The 22,187-nt window shown below is 46.3% G+C and overlaps 1 protein-coding gene and 1 long non-coding RNA gene across 2 annotated transcripts in view; both read right to left on the bottom strand.

The window, feature by feature from the left end:
• Positions 1 to 22,187, bottom strand: part of ZNF638 (zinc finger protein 638) — a 74,518-nt gene that overhangs the window by 13,117 nt on the left and 39,214 nt on the right. The window contains exons 10-22 of the mRNA XM_060247438.1: positions 22,035 to 22,108; positions 21,846 to 21,907; positions 21,279 to 21,368; positions 19,073 to 19,321; positions 18,821 to 18,870; positions 17,533 to 17,664; positions 17,139 to 17,267; positions 14,696 to 14,737; positions 13,203 to 13,343; positions 12,639 to 12,764; positions 8,930 to 8,979; positions 639 to 1,980; positions 74 to 127 (exon numbers count right to left, since the gene is read on the bottom strand). Of these exons, the coding sequence (XP_060103421.1) occupies positions 74 to 127; positions 639 to 1,980; positions 8,930 to 8,979; positions 12,639 to 12,764; positions 13,203 to 13,343; positions 14,696 to 14,737; positions 17,139 to 17,267; positions 17,533 to 17,664; positions 18,821 to 18,870; positions 19,073 to 19,321; positions 21,279 to 21,368; positions 21,846 to 21,907; positions 22,035 to 22,108 (2,541 nt within the window). The remainder of the gene's footprint in view (positions 1 to 73; positions 128 to 638; positions 1,981 to 8,929; positions 8,980 to 12,638; positions 12,765 to 13,202; positions 13,344 to 14,695; positions 14,738 to 17,138; positions 17,268 to 17,532; positions 17,665 to 18,820; positions 18,871 to 19,072; positions 19,322 to 21,278; positions 21,369 to 21,845; positions 21,908 to 22,034; positions 22,109 to 22,187) is intronic.
• Positions 19,145 to 21,903, bottom strand: LOC132577440 (uncharacterized). Its single transcript, XR_009555830.1, has 2 exons — positions 21,846 to 21,903; positions 19,145 to 19,321 (listed from the first exon to the last, which is right to left on the bottom strand). It is a non-coding gene; the product is annotated as an uncharacterized LOC132577440 (long non-coding RNA).

Here is a 22,187-nt window from a genome sequence, read left to right as displayed (position 1 = left end):
ACCTTGAAACAGAACGCTGTTAAGAGTTGTAACTTGACAGTTGTGGGGCTATCTATTTACTTTGCTTCCTTACCTCTTTCGGCTTTGCACCATTGTTAGAACTTCTAGTGTTTCTCCCAGCGAATACCTGAAAAGTCAGAGAAAGCAAAAGAAAAGAACAAAACTCAAACAGTTGCCTTCCAAGAGCTCCAACACATAACTTTTGCCTTTAAACTGAGATGGCACTGATCACATCGCTAAGCAAGTTGAAACCATGCCAACCGCTGCTTATGTCCAGGAATTCCGTCCACCACCTACACTGCACGTACCATTTCTCCTCCACGTGGCCAGTGAGCGCAGTGGGGCATTTTAGGATTCAGCACTGGAAGTATCGCCTCAGAACGAGGAGACAGAACACAAACATGGCTTGCCCATTAAACCCAACCATCTACCTACGAGATGCTTCAGAAGTCTGTCAAGGAAAGCCTTCTCTAACTGTGTACCCCTGGTGCCAATGTGGTTCGCTAAAGGAAACATTGTACAGGAAGGGGGAAAGGGACTGGGCACAGACTACTGACTGCACCTCTGCTTCACAGCCTGGAAGAAGCACCAGCATTAGTTATCAGCCAGTCACGAGCCAGTGCTTTCGCCCTCCTCACCTTTTCTTTGTTGCCGTTGCGCTTCATGGTGGATGATCGAGCCTCTTGCTCTTGGGTCTGCTTTGAGCTACCCTTAGTTTCCACTGGGGAGTCCTTCTCTTGCTGCGATGAACTCTTCCCACTGCCTACCTTAACCACAAGAGAACTCAGCCTCAGTTTAGATTTGCTCTCTGGCAAGTTTGACCTGCCGCTCGCCGGTCTCTGCTGACTCGGTTCTTTTGGCACGGGCTTCTTCTCGGCGATTGTGCCGCTCCTGGTTCCGGGCTTGGCGGGGGACTTCTGCTCCTCCTTCCTTCGTGTCACAGTTCTTTTCTTTGCTACATTTGGAACAGACATCAAAGCCTTTAAGATGGTTTTGCTAACAGAAGTAGCTTCTGCGCTGAGTGCCGATTCCATAGCAAGCACATCAGCTTTACTAGATTCTTCAGGCTGGTCCCGTCCCGTTTCCTTACTTGGCTGTGACTCGGGCAAACTTTGCTCAGGACTTCCCTCATCTGCCTTCTTTTCAAGTTTCTCCTCCTGGGTTGACTTGTCATTTGGTATCAGCACTTCAGGCTGCTTTTCTACGGCTGCCTCAGTCTTGTCCATCTGTAGTTCAGGTTTCTTCGTTGCAGGTTCTGTAGTCTCAGGGACAGCTGTTGTCTCAGGTTCCACCTCCGTGCTGCTTTCAGTTGTGGACGGAGGATTCTCAGGCTCCTTGTTTGCCACCACCCCCTCCTCAGAGGCAGACATTTCAGGGAGGTTTCTTGATGTGTCGGCATGATCTGTTCCCGGAGGTTCCACACTGGTGCTTGGTTGTAGGTCTTCCCCTGACAGTTCCTCCACTGGAGCTTCTGTAGAGCCCAGGGGCACTGTCTCACAGATGGAAGCTGTCTCCACTCCTGGCTCTGTCTTGGCAGGACTTGCTCCTATCTCTCCCATTTCAGCTGTGCCCTTTGACTCTTCTGAGAGCTCACCGACAGGGTCAGTTAATTCTTCATCTTTGTCCCCTGCTGTGGACATAGATGTGTTCCCCAGTAATTCAGTGTTAGCCTTATCTGTAACCTCTTCTTCATTTCCCAGGCTGGATGCCAAAGCAGAGGCTTTTTCAGATTTTACTTCAGATGAACTCAAGTCAACTGGTTTGGTAGTCAACGCTGCCGACTTTTCTTCTGAACACACAGTCTTTGATGGCTCTGACGGAGCTTCACGTTCCATCTTCTCAGAACGTTCATTCTTCACTTCTGCCGTCGCAACCTTCAACTTAGAACTGGGCTCTTCCTTGGCTTCAGTGGGCTTTGCTGAAGGAACAGAAGCTGTGCGCACCGATCCTGAGCCTTCGGGATTTTTTTTCAAGACAGGGCTAAACGTATTTAAAAAAACAGAAGAAATCAAGCTATGTTGAGAACTCCACAGTAACAAATAACCTCTTGATGCCAGCGGTTGGAATTTTCTGATGCATTAGAGCTCAGCACTGGGGAAACTAACCTATCAGCTAAAGGAATTTTAACAGGGAGCCAAACACCAATATTTACATCGCTGGCTAAGCCACTTCAGCATGATTTCAGCATATGATTTTGAGACATGATTTCTCTGCAGGCGATGCTGTTTAAATGTGTGTGCCCTACGGACCCAGGAGAGGCAAGGCATTCTTAAACGTACCATTGTAGGAAGCCACACTGCACATATACACAAGAGAAAGAACCACCTTCCTCTAGTGCCTGTCCTGGAAACAGGGGCACTCAATAGGCTGCTTCCCATATACCTGAAATGAACCAGGGGAGTAACCACAGGAAGTGGAAATATCCATTCATACACACGCACTAGCAGAGCCTTTGTTCCCCAAAGTGACTGTTTTCCAGCCTTCTGACAGCTCCCAAGGCGGTATCACTGAAGTACTACAGTACTTCCACTTACAAGCAAGAAGGTGATCAGGGATGGAGAAGCAGCTTTTTTGGATCAACAGAGAGGGCGTCCCTCTCGTCCAAGATCCTGTTTCCAACCAGCGGCTGCAAGCAGGCCACGAAGGGAACGGCCCTCCGCAATCATCTATGGGAGGTGGTAAATTCTTTCAAAGCTGGAGATGTGATTCCCAACCCAAGAAAGGACGCTGAGATGCCAATGCTTCCAGGACAGAAGGAACTCAACAATACACAAGGATTGCACACGTATGTAAGTGACGAGCGGTTGTTTTGCTGGCAACAGTCCTGAGCAAAATAAAAGCAGTCGTCTAAGATTTCTTTTAAAGGAAGTGGGCGGAGGGCATGCGATTGCTAAAATCTGTCTTCGGTTCGAGAAACAATTAGGGTGGCTGGCCATGTGTTCTCACTGCCAAACCAATAAAATATGCAGAAGGGGGATGGTCTCTTAGCCAAAGATAAAATGGCCTCAATCCACAACCGGCAAAAGAGATGAATGCAGTTTCATGTAACACGAAACCAAAGGACAACGGTTTGGCCTCCAAAGGAAGTGACCACGCTCTGAAACACTTGCGTGGCTCACCAAACTGAAACAAAGCAATTAAAATCCTGAGCTTGCGTTGACGGGATAGAAATCCCATTAATGAATAATAAAAAGCTCTCCGCTTGGAAGGAACAATAAATAACTAGGATCTTGTGACTGCAATGCTGATAATACAGCTACAAATCTCGAGGAGAACGAAGCCCCTCCTTTTTCCATTTGAAAGAATGTTGTATGGAATTTAGCACATCGCAATATTGACAGCCATGCAAGAAACTGACTGCAATCCGCTGTGTTCTCTTTGAGACACACGATGCAGGAGCCTATTTTCAGGCAAATATGAATTTTCAGGCAAGTCCTCACATTCAGCCTTGTCCACAAATGGTGGAGCCTTGAACTGAAGACACAGACTCGCTGATCTCATCAGATCTCAGAAGCTAAAGAAGGTTAGTTCGGATCAGTACATAGATGGGAGACCACCAAAAGTCCAGGGTCACTACACAGAGGCAGCCAATGGCAGACCACCTCTCTTGCCTTGAAAACCCTACAGCGTTGCCAGCAATCAGCTATAACTTGGCAGCACTTTCCACCACCACAAAGAGCGGACGATGGTCAGAGATTACTCTGTGTTCCCTAGCAAACTGAAGAGTCTGGCTTTCTAAGAGGGAAGGTGGTAAGTGGATCTACCGTAAACAGGAAACGCTACTCAATGTGACACAGTGCATGAGTCGATAAATGCCTTCTGGCCAATAGATGAAGTACACACAGTGAATTCAACAGATTCAGGTGAGTAGCCCTGTTGGTCTCGGGAAGCTGCAGAACAAAGTTCGAGTCCAGCCGGGCACCTTTAAGACCAACAAAGTTTTATTCAAGGTATAAGCTTCTGTGTGCAGATATACTTCTTCAGATACAATGAAATGGAAATTACCAGTCCATATATATATACAGAATTGTTTTATATTTATATATTTGTATTTATTTTACATATTTTATATTTATTATGCATTACTATATATTTGTGGTACTGGAGAAGACTCTTGAGAGTCCCTTGGACTGCAAGAAGATCCAATCAGTCAGTCCTAACGGAAATCAACCCAGACTGTTCCCTGGAAGGTCAGATGCTGAAGCTGAAGCTCCAATACTTTGGCCACCCAATGAGAAAGGAGCACTCCCTGGAGAAAACCCTGATGCTGGGAAAGACAGAAGGCAAAAGAAGAAGAGGAAGGCAAAAGAGGAGACGACTGGACAGCTTTACTGATGTAACTAACACGAATTTGTGCAGACTTCAGAGGATGGTGGAAGACAGGAAGGCCTGGCGTGACTTGGTCCAGGAGGTCGCAAAGAGTCAGAATCAACTGTGCAACTGAACAACAAATATATATTTCTTATTTGGAGTAACAGATTTGAATAGTAGATTGCAATGCAATGTAATGAACAGTGGAATGTAACGTAATTTGGAAGGGCAGACTGCTCTGGTTTGGGGACAGGGGAGAAACCCTACACAGCGGAATGACCCACTTCAAAAATGCTGCTGTAAGGTCACTGCCATGCTTGAGAGGAGACAAACAGAGAGTAACAGAAGGGTCTCAGCTAATTACTCTCTGCATTCCACAGTTAAGGATACACCTGCCCATCAATCTCCAATTTACACATATTTCCTTCACTATGCTCCCCCCTACCCCCAGGAATTAAACCCAAACAAATGGGTTTAAACATAAACTAAGCTTATTATTCTTGTTTGGTCCTTGAATCTGTCAAACATCTTCCTTATGCTGTATGCTAATTTACTGCTCACCGGCTACCTATACGTATGGACTGGCAACTTCCTTTTCATTGTACATGAGGGTCATGTGCGCGCACATATCATGATCCTGGGCCTACTGAGACCTGTAGGCCCCAAGGAAGCCTGCTTAGGTGTATTGGGAAGAGCCTACATCTCCCAAGATCCCCTCTGTCCTTCTGATTGGGTAGCGAGAGTTTTGGAGGGAAACAGGTCCAGAGAGGGGTGGGGCCTGGGAAGAGAATATATGAAGGCAAAGCCCAGGAAGCGGGTGTTCTTTTCCTAGGAGGCAGAGCTGAGGAAGGCTGCTGCAAGGAAGAGACCCTCATCCTTAGAGGAAGGGTGAGTAGGCCCAGGTCTGAATGAGACAGTAGGGGCTGTATAGAGAGACATGTTAGGGCATTTGTTTATTTCTCCTTCATCCCTTTACTCTTCAACGCACCTTTGTTTGTTTATATTGCACTGAACTTCCCTCTTAAAATAAAACCTTTTTGTTGTTGTTCACTCTGCCTAGTCCTCACGCCTATTATTTGGCCTAAGCTACAAGAGGCCTGAAGGGCTTGGGAGGGAACTCTGGGCCTTCTCAAGGGGAACTGTTAACCCAGAGTGGGGGCAGCAACTGATAAGACCCCCCTGAGTCGTGACAGCACAAGAAAGCTCATGCCTGGAAAAAAACTTTGTTGGTCTCCAAGGTGTCCGATTAGACTTGAACTCTGTTCTGAATTCAACCGAGAATCCCAGGACAGGGGCTGACAAGACATGGTGGTCTGAGTTCTCCAGAAACCCAAAGTCATCTCATTAGTCAGAATTCATGGATGAAATAGAGTGCAAAGAGAGAGAACTATGCAAGGCCAGTGATAGTGATGGCAAAACCAAGAGGCTGTAGACAAGATGCAAGAAAAAGTTCTCCTAAGATATGAAGGTACAGCCACAGTGCCAAGCACGGAAAACATCTGTCTTGGGCACTCAAGGCAAAGTTCATTTCTGCACTCATGGCATAGGTAACCGTGGCAGCCTGGATTGTGCTTCAGAGTGCTGAGGAACCAAGCAGACACATCATGAACAGCAAACTGAGGCCTGCCATGTGTGTTTAGAGGGGAAAGGACCACAAACAGCCATGCTCCAATTCTTCTGTTCTTGAATGGATCTTCAGTTATTTATGTCTTGTTGCAGAAGAAGAAGAAGACTGCTGGAAATGGACGATCACCCACCTAAGGAGGTGACCATGGATATTCCATTGGAAGCAGCACCACCCCTCATCCAGAAGAGAGGATCAGGTTTAAGTAACTTTCTCATGCTAGCTAATCATCAAGTAGTCACGCAAATAAAGGTTCTGTGACTGTGATAAAGATCAAGTATCAAGATTTTGCTAAGTATTTCTGATCAGCCATGAAAACGAAAAAAAAACAGCGGGCCATTCAATTCTCAATATAGTAAGGCAAGAGAAGAATGGCACAAGTGGTGGGGGAAACAGACCCCCCCAAAGCTATCTTCTTTTTGTATTTTCGTGACAAACATTTTCTTCCAGGAATAAGACCTCCTATGCCACAGTGAGGAGCTCATGTCATAATGGAATGCAAGGATCAGATTAAAGAGAGAGATCACAAGAGCCAGTTTGGTGTAGTGGTTAAGTGCGCGGACTCTTATCTGGGAGAACCGGGTTGGATTCCCCACTCCTCCAATTGCAGCGGCTGGAATGGCCTTGGGTCAGCCATAGCTCTGGCAGAGTTGTCCTTGAAAGGGCAGCTGCTGGGAGAGCCCTCTCAGCCCCACCCACCTCAAAGGGTGTCTGTTGTGAGGGGAGAAGATATAGGAGATTGTAAGCCGCTCTCTCTGATTCAGAGAGAAGAGTGGGGTATAAATCTGCAGTCTTCTTCTAAAGGATTAAGAGAATTTGCAAATGCACAATTTAAAAGAAACCGCTCTCATTTATGACCACTCTATTAAGTAGAGTAGCTTATTCACAAATTCAGAAAATGTGCATGAAGCAGATCCATGCAGGAGCTGTTATAAGGTCTTCTTTGTAGCTTATGCAAAGACGTCTTTTAAGGACACAACTGGTTAATGTTGAATGCCTGGTGTTGGACATGCACCGTGCTGCATTCACGAGAGGAGAAATGTATTGTTTTGTTTCTGTTGCAAGAGTGTATTGTCAAAAACTCAGCATTCTGTGAGAAAAATCAGCACTGTGAAAAAGTAACATTTGAACAGTTATACATATAATGCTAAAAAACTTTAAGTTAGCATACCCCACAGTCGCAACCTGCAAGTGTGTTCCCGAAGACCGGCTGGTAAGTGAAACAACTCTGAAAGGTATTGAAAACACTGATTCTAATAGGGTTGCATTCAAGGTATTGCCATTCCTTAGTTAAGAGTGATCTACAGGGCAGCAACTGGGCAGTGGGGTGGGGAGACAGCTACCAATTGGTTGTTAGGCTTCCGTGCTAGAGTGTCCCAAGAAGTCTGTCTGTGTCACTTTCCACAGCAAGGTTTCCCTTCAGGTGAGCTGCAGTCACCTTTTCTGTCAGCCCCACAGCTCCTATTGAGCCCCCACCGGTCATCCACGAAGGTCTTTTATGGATCTCCTGTGTCACTGGGAGATGGGCATCCCAGCGACATCAGCACCCCACCACTTTTGGCCTAACTGTGTTCACCGATCATACTGCAGGGCCATTCATCCGCCCCGCTCCCACCATTCTATTTAAGAAAGAACTCCGTGTGGACAGTGTTAAATGGAACAACTGCAGAGGAGGCACTCGTTGGCTGAAATACATTTAATTACATCTGCAGGCTATACAGCTTTGCGAGCACCTAGAGAAATGAGATTTGCACTGCAAACGGCATTTTGAGAACAAAAGTATTTATTCCTCAACCACAGGACTGGGCCCTGTACATCCACTCTGCTGGCAGCACAGCCTTTCCCAGCAGAACACGCCTCCCGCCACCCCTTAATGGAAGAAGACACCCTGAGCTGATGAAGGCTGTGCATTAACAGAACTGTCTCACAGGACCCAAGGTACATAAAATAGCCCTCATCGTTTTATTTCAGTAGAGAACGGATGAGTAAGGCATTTCCAAATACAGTCAGTTAAATGCTCTGCACTTTCTACTTATTTAACTTGTCAATACCTGACGATGAGCACGGGACAGAGATCACACATGTGCCGTGACATTCTCAAAAGTGTTATTTCTGTTTGCAGGAGCTTTCTCTATTACATGCAAGCAACCAGACAGTCATAGCCAACCTCAGGACTCGGCCATGGACCACTTGGAAGTCTTGCTTGAAAACTGAGTCCCGGAATAAAAGATCTGAAAAAGACACTGATCCCGTGCCTGGAAAGATTGTGAAAGCACTGACGCTTGAAATAACCTCCTGGAAATGAATAATGCAAAGCTTCACAGCAGCATTCAGACTCAAGCGCACGTGCACACATGCACACAAAGCTGCCACCCATGCTAGTCACGCCACTGGTCCATCCATCTCAGTGCCATAGACTCTGACTGGCAGAAGCAGCTCTCCACGATCTCAGGGAGAGTCTGATTGACTGCTTGGTCCTTCCAACTGGCAATGCCGGGGACCAACTCGGGGGGGGGGGGCTGCATACCAAGCAGGTGCTCTGCCACTGGGCCACGGCATCACTCCAAGGGCCATTTCTTTGCCCTCATTTGAACCAGACACTTGAATGCTTCAGGCCCACAACCCGCTGAAAACAATGGCAACTGGTCTGGTGATGCTCACAGCTGAACTTCTCTCTCACACACACAAATGCACACACACACACACACACCCTTCTCTCTCAAACACACAAATACACACACACACCCTTCAGCAAGCAACTAATGCCTTCAGAAGCTATTGTAGCATGACAAATCCAAAACAGGACATGTGGAAGAGGAGAAAACAGGAAGTGTAAGCTGTTATACATGTTCATCCTCATTGCAAAGAGAACAGCATGCAGGAATCAACAGCAAAAGAGGAGGGGATTAACCACATACTTTGACCATGGCTTTCAATCTCTCTCTCTCACACACACACACACATATCCTACCTTTAGACATTAATAAATCATACCTCTCTTTGCTTGGCTCTTGTTTTCTCACCTCCTTCCTTGTGACTTCAACCTGCAACAAAACATCTGAGCTTTAAAGCGGTTTACAAGGTACAGCATTAAAAATACTCCTGATGCAAATCTAAGGCTATAAAGCAGGGAGCACACAAAATCTGTAGTGGAAGGTGGCCTCATCCACTCCAGCCCTCCATTTCCCCTTTCCAACCTTCTATGGCAGGGGTGGGGAACCTCCATCCCTAGGGCCGTATGCAGCCCTTGAGGTCACTTGGTGTGGCCCTCGGGGATTGCTGGACCGAATCGAGCCATGTGGCAGCCTCTCTGGGGCCTGGTTGGCCCACAAGGACTGTGGGGCCCAGCTGCACTGCGCAGCAGCCTCCCCAAGGCCAGGCGGGGATCACAGGGCCCAGATATACTGTGCGGCGGCCTCCCTGGAGCCTGTCTGGCCGGCCAGAATTACTGCAGGGCCTGGAAAAGTTACTGTCACAATTCAGTTTGCACTTGATTATCTGAGATGGTGTGGCCTAATATGCTAATATTAGGGGATTGGGTCTAATATACTACTGAGTTCCTGCTGGGCTTTTTCTACAAAAAAGCCCTGGACCTATGCATTTGCCTAGGGCAATGGGCCCGTTGTGTGTGTGTGTGCACACCAGATTAGGCTCTCCCCACATGACTTCAAATACAAAAACAATTATTTGCATTAATTTTGCTGGCCTGAATTGTTCTCCCTCGGCGGAGCACTGTTTTTGAAGCTGAAATCTTTGTATGCCCCGCGAATGATGTTATAAATGACCATATGGCCCTTGGCAGAAAAAAGGTTCCCCACCCCTGTTCTATGGCCTTCTTCCTCAATCCTCTTGCCACCAGACCCCCAAAAAAGCCTGGTGTCTGGAAACAGCACCTTCCACACTTTCTGCAGCAGACCTCTTGCTCGCTACCCACCTCCTGATGAGGTACAGTGTAGGCAGCAAAGCCTGTCCTGTCCTCCCCCCTCCCCCATCAGCAGGTGACAGAGCCCTGAAACAGGAAGAGCAGAGGGTGCAATTTCGGCTTCAACACCAGAGAAGAAGAAGAAGATAATGATATTGGATTTATATCCCGCCCTACACTCCAAAGAGTCTCAGAGCGGCTCACAATCTCCTTTACCTTCCTCCCCCACAACAGACACCCTGTGAGGTGGGTGGGGCTGAGAGGGCTCTCACATCAGCTGCCCTTTCAAGGACAACCTCTGCCAGAGCTATGGCTGACCCAGGGCCATTCCAGCAGGTGCAAGTGGAGGCGTGGGGAATCCAACCCGGTTCTCCCAAATAAGAGAGCTCTGGCTGACCCAAGGCCATTCCAGCATGTGCAAGTGGAGGAGTGGGGAATCCAACCCGGTTCTCCCAGATAAGAGAGCTCTGGCTGACCCAAGGCCATTCCAGCAGCTACAAGGGGAGGAGGGGGGAATCCAACCCGGTTCTCCCAGATCTCTGGCTGACCCAAGGCCATTCCAGCAGGTGCAAGTGGAGGAGTGGGGAATCCAACCCGGTTCTCCCAGATAAGAGAGCTCTGGCTGACCCAAGGCCATTCCAGCAGGTGCAAGTGGAGGCGTGGGGAATCCAACCCGGTTCTCCCAGATAAGAGAGCTCTGGCTGACCCAAGGCCATTCCAGCAGCTGCAAGTGGAGGAGTGGGGAATCCAACCCGGTTCTCCTAGATAAGAGAGCTCTGGCTGACCCAAGGCCATTCCAGCAGCTGCAAGTGGAGGAGTGGGGAATCCAACCCGGTTCTCCCAAATAAGAGAGCTCTGGCTGACCCAAGGCCATTCCAGCATGTGCAAGTGGAGGAGTGGGGAATCCAACCCGGTTCTCCCAGATAAGAGAGCTCTGGCTGACCCAAGGCCATTCCAGCAGGTGCAAGTGGAGGAGTGGGGAATCCAACCCGGTTCTCCCAGATAAGAGAGCTCTGGCTGACCCAAGGCCATTCCAGCAGCTACAAGGGGAGGAGTGGGGAATCCAACCCGGTTCTCCCAGATAAGAGAGCTCTGGCTGACCCAAGGCCATTCCAGCAGCTACAAGGGGAGGAGTGGGGAATCCAACCCGGTTCTCCCAGATAAGAGAGCTCTGGCTGACCCAAGGCCATTCCAGCAGCTACAAGGGGAGGAGGGGGGAATCCAACCCGGTTCTCCCAGATAAGAGTCAGCACACTTAACCACTACACCAAACTGGGAGCCCTCCCCTCCACCCCCTGCTTGCCCTCTTTTCCAACCAACCTTCTGGGCACAGGTTTATCTTAATCACTGGGTGACCACAGGTCAGCCACTCCCACTCAGCCTGACCTATCTCATGTGGTGGTTGTTGCAAGAATAAATGGAGAATAAGAAAATTAATATATATATCCACATTCTGGGACCATGTTCAGAACTGGGTATATATCAGTGTTTCGGCAACATCTTTTATTTCGGAAACCAAATTTTTAATGCAAGGTAACAGAATACAGAAGAGGAGGAGAAATACAAAAACTGTTGGGCACTCGGTGAAATGAATGAGCTTAGTGAAGCTTAGAACACACCAAAGAAAGCCCTTCTTCACCCAAAGAGTCGTTAACATGTGGAATTCACTGCTGCAGGGAGCAGTGATGGTTGCAAGCATTGACAGATTCAAGAGGGTATTGGAAGAACATCTGGAGCAGAGATCCATCAGGGCTATTAGTCACAAGGTATAGATGGAACATTCTTTCTAGGGCAGCGATGCTCTGTATTCATGGTGCGGGGGTGGGGGGCAACAGTGGGACAGCTTCTGGAGTTCTGGCCCTGCTGGTTGACCACCTGATGGCACCTCAGTTTTGGCCACTGTGTTACACAGAGCATCGGATTGGATGGGCCACTGGCCTAATCCAACATGGCTTCTCTTATGTTCTTACGAGGACAGGATGGCACAAGGCTGTCATGAGCCCTGACGAGGAGGAGCTGAAAGGGTTAACAGACCTGGAAGAGTTGCCAGCCAGTTCCTCAGCTGAACAAACAGCAGCTGGCTCATCAATCACTCTCCAGGCACCAGTGTCAGCTGTTGACAATCAATCTCCTCCAAGCTCTCCTCCTCCCATCTCAAGAGTTCGAAGCAGGCTCCGGAAAGAACTTTCAGAGCGAAGACATGAGGCACGCTGATGCTTCAGATCTCTCAGCTCTGAGTTCTAGCAGAGTCACTACCACCCAGGGAACAGACTGAGATTCCCATATAGCTCCCACCCAGGACCTGGTAACCTTGTGTAAGCAACAAGTCTATTCTCTGGCTTGGATCCACGCTCATTCCTGATCCTGACCTGCTTGATTTCTTTGGCACCCTGACCTTTTGGCTTTTGGACATTGACTTCTGATTCCGGTTTGTGATTCTGCATTGGTGACTTGGCTCCTGTTTGACTTCCTGGATTTTGACCTTGGACTCCTGCCTGCCCGCACCCTGAGAACGTGACAAAGGCAACCCTTTTGTGACAAAATTAGCCCTGAAAACATCACTGAACATGCACTCCACAAGTCACAGAATTCCAATTCCTACCGTCAGGTCTTGTCAGAATGGGCTGCAAACCCCTAAGCAGGAAAGCGGTTATGAACAGTGATAAAAAGCAGTGGAGAGGAGAGCCTGAGAAACCGAGGAGCATCAATGTCCACAGTTCAGGCTGTGTTTCAGTTGCCTCCGCTGAAACAGCAAAAAGGTACCAAAGAAAGTTTGCTTACTGGCAAAGGTTCGATCTTTGGTGATCGTGAGAACGTCAGTTGCGACTCTCCCAGTCTGTAAGGGTATCTTTTCAAAAAGCGACACATGGATGCAGCAGACTCTGCACTATCCAACTGAAGAATTGCCTGAAAGGGGGGTTTTTTTGAAGAAAAAAACAAAGGTATGTTAGCCTGGAAGTATTAATTTGCACAGACCATAATTTTAAATACATGGACCCGGCAGCAGCACCACCAAGAAGTTTCAACGGGCAGCCATGGTGGTCTGCAGGAGAACTGCTATTTTCGAATCCAGCTGCACAAGATTTTCAGAAGCTTTGACTCTGGAAAGCTAGCTGCACCATACAATAACAAATTATTCTATGGGTTGAACACGAAGACATCATTAAAAATCTCTGCCACCGTGAGCGCAGTTCTTTTTCTACCGAGCTGCCCCTTCCCCAGTGGGTGGTGTATTGTTACATGAGCACAGAAGGCGAAAGCAGCCTAAATGCGGGCTATTCACATCGTGATGTCCTGGAGAGGCTACATTAGGATCCATCTGCAAGAGAAGGGTTTTCTCTTCACCTTTTTCTTATTGCTTATCACCATGTAGTGATCCACTCGTCCAAATCGAAGCCCGACACACAGTATTTCGAGTTCGGAGTACCCTTGGTCAGGCAAGTTGCCAAGATGCACAAGCTGTGAATGCAGAGCTTCCACGTTTGCCTAATGAATAAAAATGCACATATGTTGGTCAGCAAATCCAAGGGGTAGAGGTTTTTGCAAAAGATTTAACGACCCACCCTCTGGGAGGGACTTTCACATCAGCCACAGCCCTCCAATGATGCAACTGTACAGCCGACACAGAATAGAGCCCCTCAGCCCTATTCTTTGTTGGAAGCAAACCAAAACCCTCTTGCTCCCTTATAACTCTGCAAATCTAACATCAAGACTGTTGTTCTTAAAATCAAGGTAAAGGTACAGCTGCAAAGGTACTGGGAATTCTGAAACCATATGGAAATCCACTCCCCGCCTCCTCCCGAAAAAAATGGAAATTTGGAGGGAACGTAAAATATACCATACCATAGACCTTTATTGGCATTAATACAAGAATACAGTATACTTTAAAACCAACAGTGACACTACAGAATGTAATAAAACCTTAAAAACCAGCAAAAGTTAAATGACATAAAATAGCAGTAGGCTATGCATGAGTAAAAGCCTCTCTGATTTGGATCGCAACCTGTAAAAAGCAAGCAACGTGAGTAGTGACAACTTAAAATATATATATAATACTTCCTTTCCTACTTAACCGAAACTTCTTTTATCGATTTAACAACATGAGATGCATTATTTATAACTTAGCATATAAAATTGTAATTGTTTACATTTAAAACAAAAAAATCTTGTCTATGTCTACAGAGAAGGAGACTTGTTTTTTTACCCTAACGCTCTCCCAAATTTTCGTCAGAAAAAATGTCCTCAGATTTTTTCATGTTGTGCATTTTGGAATGAGTGAAAAGCTTTGTGAGACATGGCTTTTCTCACTCAAAAGGAAACATTTAACTGGAGGTCCTCTCCCCAACACCACCACTTCCACAAATTGCCCTATTTTTCCACTGGAAAAAATGAAAAAGTCCCGAGACTTTTTCATACAAAACAAGTTCTAAGAAGCATTTTACTCATTATGAAAGAGAAAATATTCCACACAGGCATTTTTTTTTCCAGTGTTCCTCCAAATGCTCTGGTTTTTCCATCGGAACCACTCCCATTCCCAAGTTTTTCCCATTTTCCTCTGGGCCATTACATCTCCCTATGCTACTGCACTGAGCACAGTAGTTCAGTAGCGAAATAAGAATTTTCATAGCATTTCTTGTTTTTCAACATATAGACAAAATACAACTAATGACTGATATTGACCGGTGATTGCACAGAAATATCAAAGAAAAACCCTGAAAGTCCTAAACTTCCCAAATGAAAAGAAGAGCTTATTCCTTTCCCATCTAAGCCCTGAATGATCTAGATGGTTCACAAGTAAACATGAAAAACCCAAATGGTGCAACATGCCTCTTACTTACCTTTGGATTGGCATCTTTAATCATAGCAATAAATATAGCTTCCTAGAGAATGGAGCAGAAAAAATCAGTTAGTGAACTAAACCTTTTGTCTATTTTTACAGTATTTATGCATTTATTTATTTATGGACGGTAATAACTGGACAAAATCTCCAGTTTCAAAATTAAGAGAGAATCCATTTTACACTACAAAATTTCATAAGTAGATGGCCACCACTTTTTTATTTAATTGGAAAAATCTAAGCAGCAAACCCACAACGGCCTCCCCATATGCCCACATGGACATGCATACACATTAGACAGTATCATTCAGTAGTACTGCCTTCATTATGCTCTTTTGAAGAGAGATGTCTTAGCTGTTACAGCTGTTAACCAGCCTAGCAAGAATTTAAAAAACGGATAATTTCTGCTACTACGAATGGCCTCTGTTCTCTACGCACACAACACCTCTGCCTAGTAAGCACCTGTCGCATCAACCATCACCAGTGGTCTGACCTAGCCTCAGATCGCAAAGCATGGAGGCACACCATCCACCAGGCTGTCTCTTCCTTTGAGAACGCACGCATAGCTGGTCTTGAGGACAAAAGGAGATTGAGGAAGAATCGCACTGCTACAGCACCAACCCTAAATCAGACTTTTCCCTGCAGCCACTGTGGCCGGACCTGCCTGTCCTGCATTGGTCTTGTCAGCCACCAGCGAGCCTGCAGCAGACGTGGACTATTGCACCCTTCTTAAATCTTCGTTCGCGAAGCCAAGCCGAGAGTAAGCACCCACCACATGTATCAGATGTGACAGGTTCTATCCCATAATAATATATGCTGGAATAAAATCCTGTCAGTCTTTTAAGTGCGATGCAAAGACTGGAAAAGACAATAATGCAAGGAAAAGTGGAAGGCAGGAGGAAAAGAGGAAGACTCAGCATGGGATGGATTGACTGCCTCAATCAAGGAAGCCTCAAGGGCCCTCGAGTCTGCAAGACCTGAGCAAGGTTGTGAAGGAGAGGACCCTCCGGAGGCTATTAATGCATGGGGTTGCCATCAGTTGAAAACAACTTAAGGGCACTTCACACACACAGTTTTTAAAATGTCAAAGAATCATAGAGTTGGAAGGGACCTCCAGGGTCATCTAGTCCAACTCCCTGCACAATGCAGGGAGCTCACAAATACCTTCCCCTAAATTCACAGGAACTTCAGTGCTGTCAGATGACCATCTAGCCTCTGTTTAAAACCTCAAAGGAAGGAAAGCTCACCACCTCCCAAGGAGGAAGCCTGTTCCACTGAGGAATCGCTCTGTCAGGAAGTTCTTCCTAATGTTGAGCCGGAAACTCTTGATTTAATTTCAACCCACTGGTTCTAGACCTACCTTCTGGGACCACAGAAAACAATTTCACACCATCCTCTGTAGGACAGCCCTTCAAGTACTTGAAGATGGTGATCATATCACCTCTCAGTCACCTCCTCTCCAGGCTAAACATCCCCAGTTCCTTCAACCTTTCCTCATAGGATTTGGTCTCCAGACCCCTCACCATCTTTGTTGCCCTCCTCTGGACCCCTTCCACCTTGTCTATATCCTTCTTAAAATGTGGTGCCCAAAACTGAACACAATACTCCAGGTGAGGTCTTACCAGAGCAGAGTCACTGGACTCCTGCTGATTTTTGCTCCCCAAATGGAGCTTTTAGAATTACTCCTCCCCAGTATGGAAAAACAGTGAGCATTTTACTAGATAAGCCAGCAGGCAGAGACTCTGAGGTCACACTCTCAGGTCATCCCATCTGGCATTACTGCTTCGAGAGTTCAGGTAAAAGGTAAAGCACCAGTCGTTTCTGACTCTGGGGTGATGTTGCATCACGACATTTTCATGGCAGATTTTTTACGGGGTGGTTTTCCACTGCCTTCCCCAGTCATCTCCACTTCACCCCCAGCAAGCTGAGTACTCCTTTGACCGACCTCGGAAGGATGGAAGGATGAAGAAGAAGATACTGGATTTATATCCCGCCCTCCACTCCAAAGAGTCTCAGAGCGGCTCCTAATCTTCTTTACCTTCCCCACAACAGACACCCTGTGAGGTGGGTGGGGCTGGAGAGGGCTCTCACAGCAGCTGCCCTTTCAAGGACAACCTCTGCCAGAGTTCTGGCTGACCCGAGGCCATGCTAGCAGGTGCAAGTGGAGGAGTGGGGAATCGAACCTGGTTCTCCCAGATAAAAGTCCGCTCACTTAACCACTACACCAAACTGGCTCTCCAAGTCAACCTTGAGCTGACTATCGAACTCCGGTCATAAGCAGAGCTTGGACTGCAGTACTCCAGCTTACCGCTCTGCGCCACGGGTTAATGGAAAGACTAAGAGCTTGCTATAAGGCTGGGAGAGGAATCTGCAGGAGGAAAAATAAGAAAAAACAGCTCCAAACATATTTCAGTTGATATTCTTTAATCATTTCATTCACTTACCTGATCTTTTATATCCTTGAATTCGGGTGCCATACTAATGCACAGCTTGCTTGTTTCCACACACATTGGAAAGCAGGAGTAAAATTTCACCAAGGAGTCTGCAGATTTCTGAGTTATTTCTAAGTATGCCTTTTGAAAAATAAAAATATGCATAAACCGTCTGAAGAAGTCACCTGTGACTCACAAAAGCTCCTCCCCTGCCACAAATTTTGTTAGTCATTAAGGTGCTGCTGGACTCTTGCTCTTTTCTCCCACATCTGGAACCAGGTTATCGAAAGCAATATGCAGACTTTTGCGCGATTCATTTTTCTAAGAAGCATTAGGCAACGCCAAAGAAAAGAAAGAGGAACCATTCCCATTTTCCTGAAATGCCCGACGACAATCGCTCCAATACCTTTTTATGCGAAGACAGTATTAAAACATCTTTCAGTCCTCCAAAGGGCTTGGTTAGGTTGGAAATTTCATCCAGGGATAACCCTGCCTCGGGGAGATTAGAAACCACCACGACGCATGTCTCTTCTGCTTCCTGGAACAGCAAACAGGGTGAATCAAAAGCTGCACCTCACTCAGTAGGGGCCGCTGCCATTGTAGAGTCATTTATTCCAGCATCACATCCAGGGATGGTAGAGTCCTCCCAACGTTACAGTCAAAAATTAAACGCTTCAGTATACCCCAGAAGCTACATCCAAGACTGGTCCTAACTCTGCACAGTGGGTGCCAAAGATTTTATTTTCTGTAAGAAAATACTGAGAGAACTGCTAACTGCTGCACCCCATTGCTACCATGCACATAGATTTTTAAAAAAAAAAAAAAAAAATTGACACCTGGGAGGTAGAAAAAAAAACAGAAGTTGAAGGTAGAAAGCAAATTTGGTAGGAGATAAAAGGAAGTACACTATTTGGCAGAAACTCTCAATGCTTAGGACTACCAGCATTCTTGGCTATTAAGCTAAACTGGGACTCCCTGGAGCAATTTCAGATTTGGAAGAATCATAGAGTTGGAAGGGCTCTCCAGGGTCATCTAGTCCAACCACCCCTGCACAATGCAGGAAATTCACAAATACTGCCCCCCCGCTAAATTCACAGGATCCGCATTGCTGTCAGATAGCCATGTAGCCTCTGTTTAAAAACCTCCAAAGGAGGAGAGCCCACCACCTCCCTAGGAGGAAGCCTGTTCCACTGAGGAACCTCTCTCATGGTTAGGAAGTTTTTCCTAATGTTGAGCCAGAAACTGTTCTGATTTAATTTCTACCCAGTGATTCTTGTCCTACCTTCAGAAAACAATTCCAGACCATCTTCTAAAGGACAGCCCTTCAAGTACTTTAAGATGGGGATTGTATCACCTCTCAGCCACCTCCTCTCTAGGCTACTGGAGTGCAGTGGGAAGGCTCAACAGCCCTGCCCTGACCCATTCACAATCCTGACCTGAGTCAGGCCAGTGTAAATCTTATGGGGGGGGGGGGGAGGACACTATCCATCTTCTCTGTTTGAGCCAAATTAAAGGTTTTCTGGGGTAGCATTATTTAATAGGGGTTAGAAGGTACTGTCCTATTTAAGAAAAGCTCAGAATTTTCATTTCTCTATAACATGAATATCACCTTATGCTTCATTATAACCCCTGAATATAGATTTGAAATAACTCTCTCCCTTTTTTTTTATTAGGTGTAAAATTTACGAAATTACCTTATTGGCTGAGTCGCCAGCTTCTGTACTCTGCATAGCCTCTACAGTGCCTGTAATTGAAAAAGAGAAGAGTCTGACTGCAGAGCAACTCAGGAAATTTATGAAGTTAAGTTCCCAAGATCAGCAACTAGCAAGTCCAATTGTCAGCCTAAATCAGGCATTTTATTTCTGGAAAAACACACACATACACAAACATTAAGCCCCAATTTAAAAAAAAAACCCTTTCAAACTCCTCTCTCTCTCTAAAAGTACCTGGAGTATCTGTGGAGTTGTTAGTTTCTTTTGCCTTGGAGTCAGCGGGTTTCTTGGTGTCTGCGATCTTACTGGCAACTGCTGGCTTTTTGGCCTCTTCAGACTTCTTAGGATCTGCGGGTTTCTTTTGTTCCACAGGTGCCTTTTTACCCTTTGATTTCATTGGATCTTCTGCCTTCTTCTGTTCTACACCTGCCTTAGTCTCCCCGGCCTTTTGGGCCTCTCCAGGCTTCTTCTCACCAGGTTTTGCTGAATTTTTAAAAAAACCCACTTGTTTACACAATGCAACTCCACATGAATTCTGCATAACTAGAATGCCTGAGACACCAGGAAGACAGCTTCAGGTGGGCAGCCACATTGGCCTGAAGCCGGCAGACTCAAACTTTGCTCTATCGGGAGACCATGGCCAGATTAGCTTTGGAACGCCAGACATGCTCAGAATACAGAAATATTTAATTTAGTCCTTATAACAGAACATTTTCCATTGCACATTAAAACCCACAATGCTGATCAAAGGCATTGCATGTATAACCACAACACTGCAAAGTTTGCTGGCACTACTCATGTCTTCACTCGTACCTCTAATACGCAACCATCTTCAGAACATAAACTAAATTTCATTATCCAGAGGAGGAAAGAACCTCTCAAACCCTGTCCGGCCTCACTGTAACACCACTACTTAAAATCAAAGTCTGCTCTGCAACGTGTGCAGTGAACAAATAAATAGCTTGGATCATATTGTAAAACAAAACAGAGAAGCAGGCAACTCCCAATTTACTAAATCTTTTCAGTTGACTTCGAACAGACCCGTCTGAATTCCCAGCTACAATCTTCCCACACCTCTGGGGAAGTCCCATTCCTGCAATACAGGATACGAGCTAGTCCATGGTCATGGGAGAGGGCTGTGGCCTTGTGGTAGCATGTCTGCTGGGTCCCAGGTTCAATCCCCAGCATCTCCATATTAAAAAGGGTCAGGTTGGAGGCGATGTGGAAGATCTCCACCTGAGACCCTGGAGAGACTGATCTTGATGATGGTTGGATTCAGCGTAAGGTGCTCCGTGTGTGTTCGTGTTAAATGACAGGCAGCTCTTCCTATACAGCATGAACGTGCTTCTAAAATATGCCACTGTCACAGGTAGGAATGGGGCGAGTCATGGGCAAACTCAACATCTGCATCTGGGCACCCAGACAATTCCCTTTTCCACCCTTCTTTCGTCAGTTCACGGTAGGAGGAAAGTTTCCCACCCTGTCCAAACCTTGGCCTGAGGCTGAGAAATGGAAGTGCCTGTAGGTCTCCCTCACCCAGAGGCCTTGAGCCTTGCTGCCAACTCTTTGGAGCCCCAACTGCTGTTGAGGAAGCAGAGCGAGTTAAGACCCTGAACCAGAAGGGAAGGTGTTCAGTTCCCGAAGCAGAAGGGAGGGTGTTCAGTTCCTGAAGCAGGACTGCTTTTGATGGGTACGAATCCCTTTTCCCCAGATGTAGGACAAGCCTGACCTGCAAGAGTGCAAGTTTTCAAGTAGTGGCGAGAAGCAATAGAACAAAGCAGAAGACAAGTGCACCTTTAAGACCAACTAAGTTTTATGTGGTATGTAAATAAAACTTAGTTGGTCTTAAAGGTGCACTTGTCTTCTGCTTTGTTCTATTGCTTCATACCAACATGGCTGCCTACTGGTAAGAATCAAGAAAGACAGCAGGACTAGGGGACTTCACTGTTTTCCAGTCTGCTTCTCCTCTGTGTAAGTTTTTGCCTTTCTCCCAATGTGGCTCAAAAGCAGCTTATATCGCCTCTCCTCCTCCATTACATTCTTACAACAACCCCGTGAGGTAGGTGCGGCTGAGAACGTGTGACTGGCCAAAGGGCACAAGCTTCCATGGCAGAGTGGGGATTTGAACCTGGGTCTCCCAGATCCTAGTCCAACACTCTACCGTACTGACTTAACTGAAAAAAGTTTGAATCCAGTGGCACCTGTAAGACCAATGCAGTCGCATGCACGAGCACATGAAAGCTTATACCTTGAATAAAACAACGTTGGTCTTAAAGGTGTCCCTGGACTCAGACTTTGTTCTGCTGCTTCAGATCAACACAGCTACCCACATGAATCATATGGATAACTGTTACAGTATTTGGGAAACAGATTAGGTTTTCTTTTCTAGCATGGATTCTTCACACTTCGTAACAGTTTAAATAGCAGGGCATGCCCTGACCTAAAAGGGAAGAGGGAGCAAAGAGGGTGCTTTGGGCTTCCTCCAGCAAAGCCCCAGAACCAGAGTAGAGGCAGCCAGTTAAGGCCATTGCTGAAGGGGAAAAGAGGAATGCGTGGAAGTGAAGCACTCCCGGGAAGGGACACCCCTCCCTCCCACCCACACACAAACCCCCCTGTGATTGACCCTTCCTGCAACAGATGTATATGAGGTCTGCTGATTTTAATACAAACCAAACTAACAAGAAAGAATCAGAATTCAGTCTTATGTATTTTTAAATAGTAATCTGGACATAGTTGTGTGAAACTTTGCAGTTTCTGCTGCATTTTTCCCATCTGAAGATGGCTACTTTATTGTTCAGTTCACTCTTTTCTACCTAGTACCCATACCCATTTCTCTTCTGGATGAAAGACAACTGTACCAAAAGAAGCCCAGAAAACCTTCTATTGGATGTCTGTGCTCACATTCATGTTTGTATCCTGAATCATTACAGGAGGAAGAAGAAACACAGCATCTCAACTCTGTAGTGGAAGAAAAGGAAAATACCTAGAGAAAGCGACTGAAACTCACCAGCCGGGGTCGCAGCTGAAGCCGTTTGGGGTGTTTTAGCAGCAGAGCTGGTCTTATCTTTCCTAAAACATTAACAGACCACAGCACTTGGATTAGAACACCTTAAAAATAAAGTCCTGACCTGAAAGAAAAACAAAACCAATCTACATACATTTCCACAGGCAAAAAATTAAGGATGTTCAAACTTACTTTGTATTCACAGAAGGAGGAGGCGGTTTCTTGACATTCTGCACAGTTTTCTTCCCATTTCCTTTGTTCTGTGGCTGGAAAAATATTTAGTATTTGATTTCTGTCAAATAACAACTCATTTCTATGAATATGCCTTTCCACCACAGAATTAAG

Source organism: Heteronotia binoei, chromosome 9, assembly GCF_032191835.1.
Source record: "Heteronotia binoei isolate CCM8104 ecotype False Entrance Well chromosome 9, APGP_CSIRO_Hbin_v1, whole genome shotgun sequence".
In the NCBI taxonomy this organism is placed as follows: Eukaryota; Metazoa; Chordata; class Lepidosauria; order Squamata; family Gekkonidae; genus Heteronotia; species Heteronotia binoei.
The sequence above is the reverse complement of the archived record's forward strand: the minus strand, read 5'-3'. Positions and strand labels throughout refer to the sequence as shown.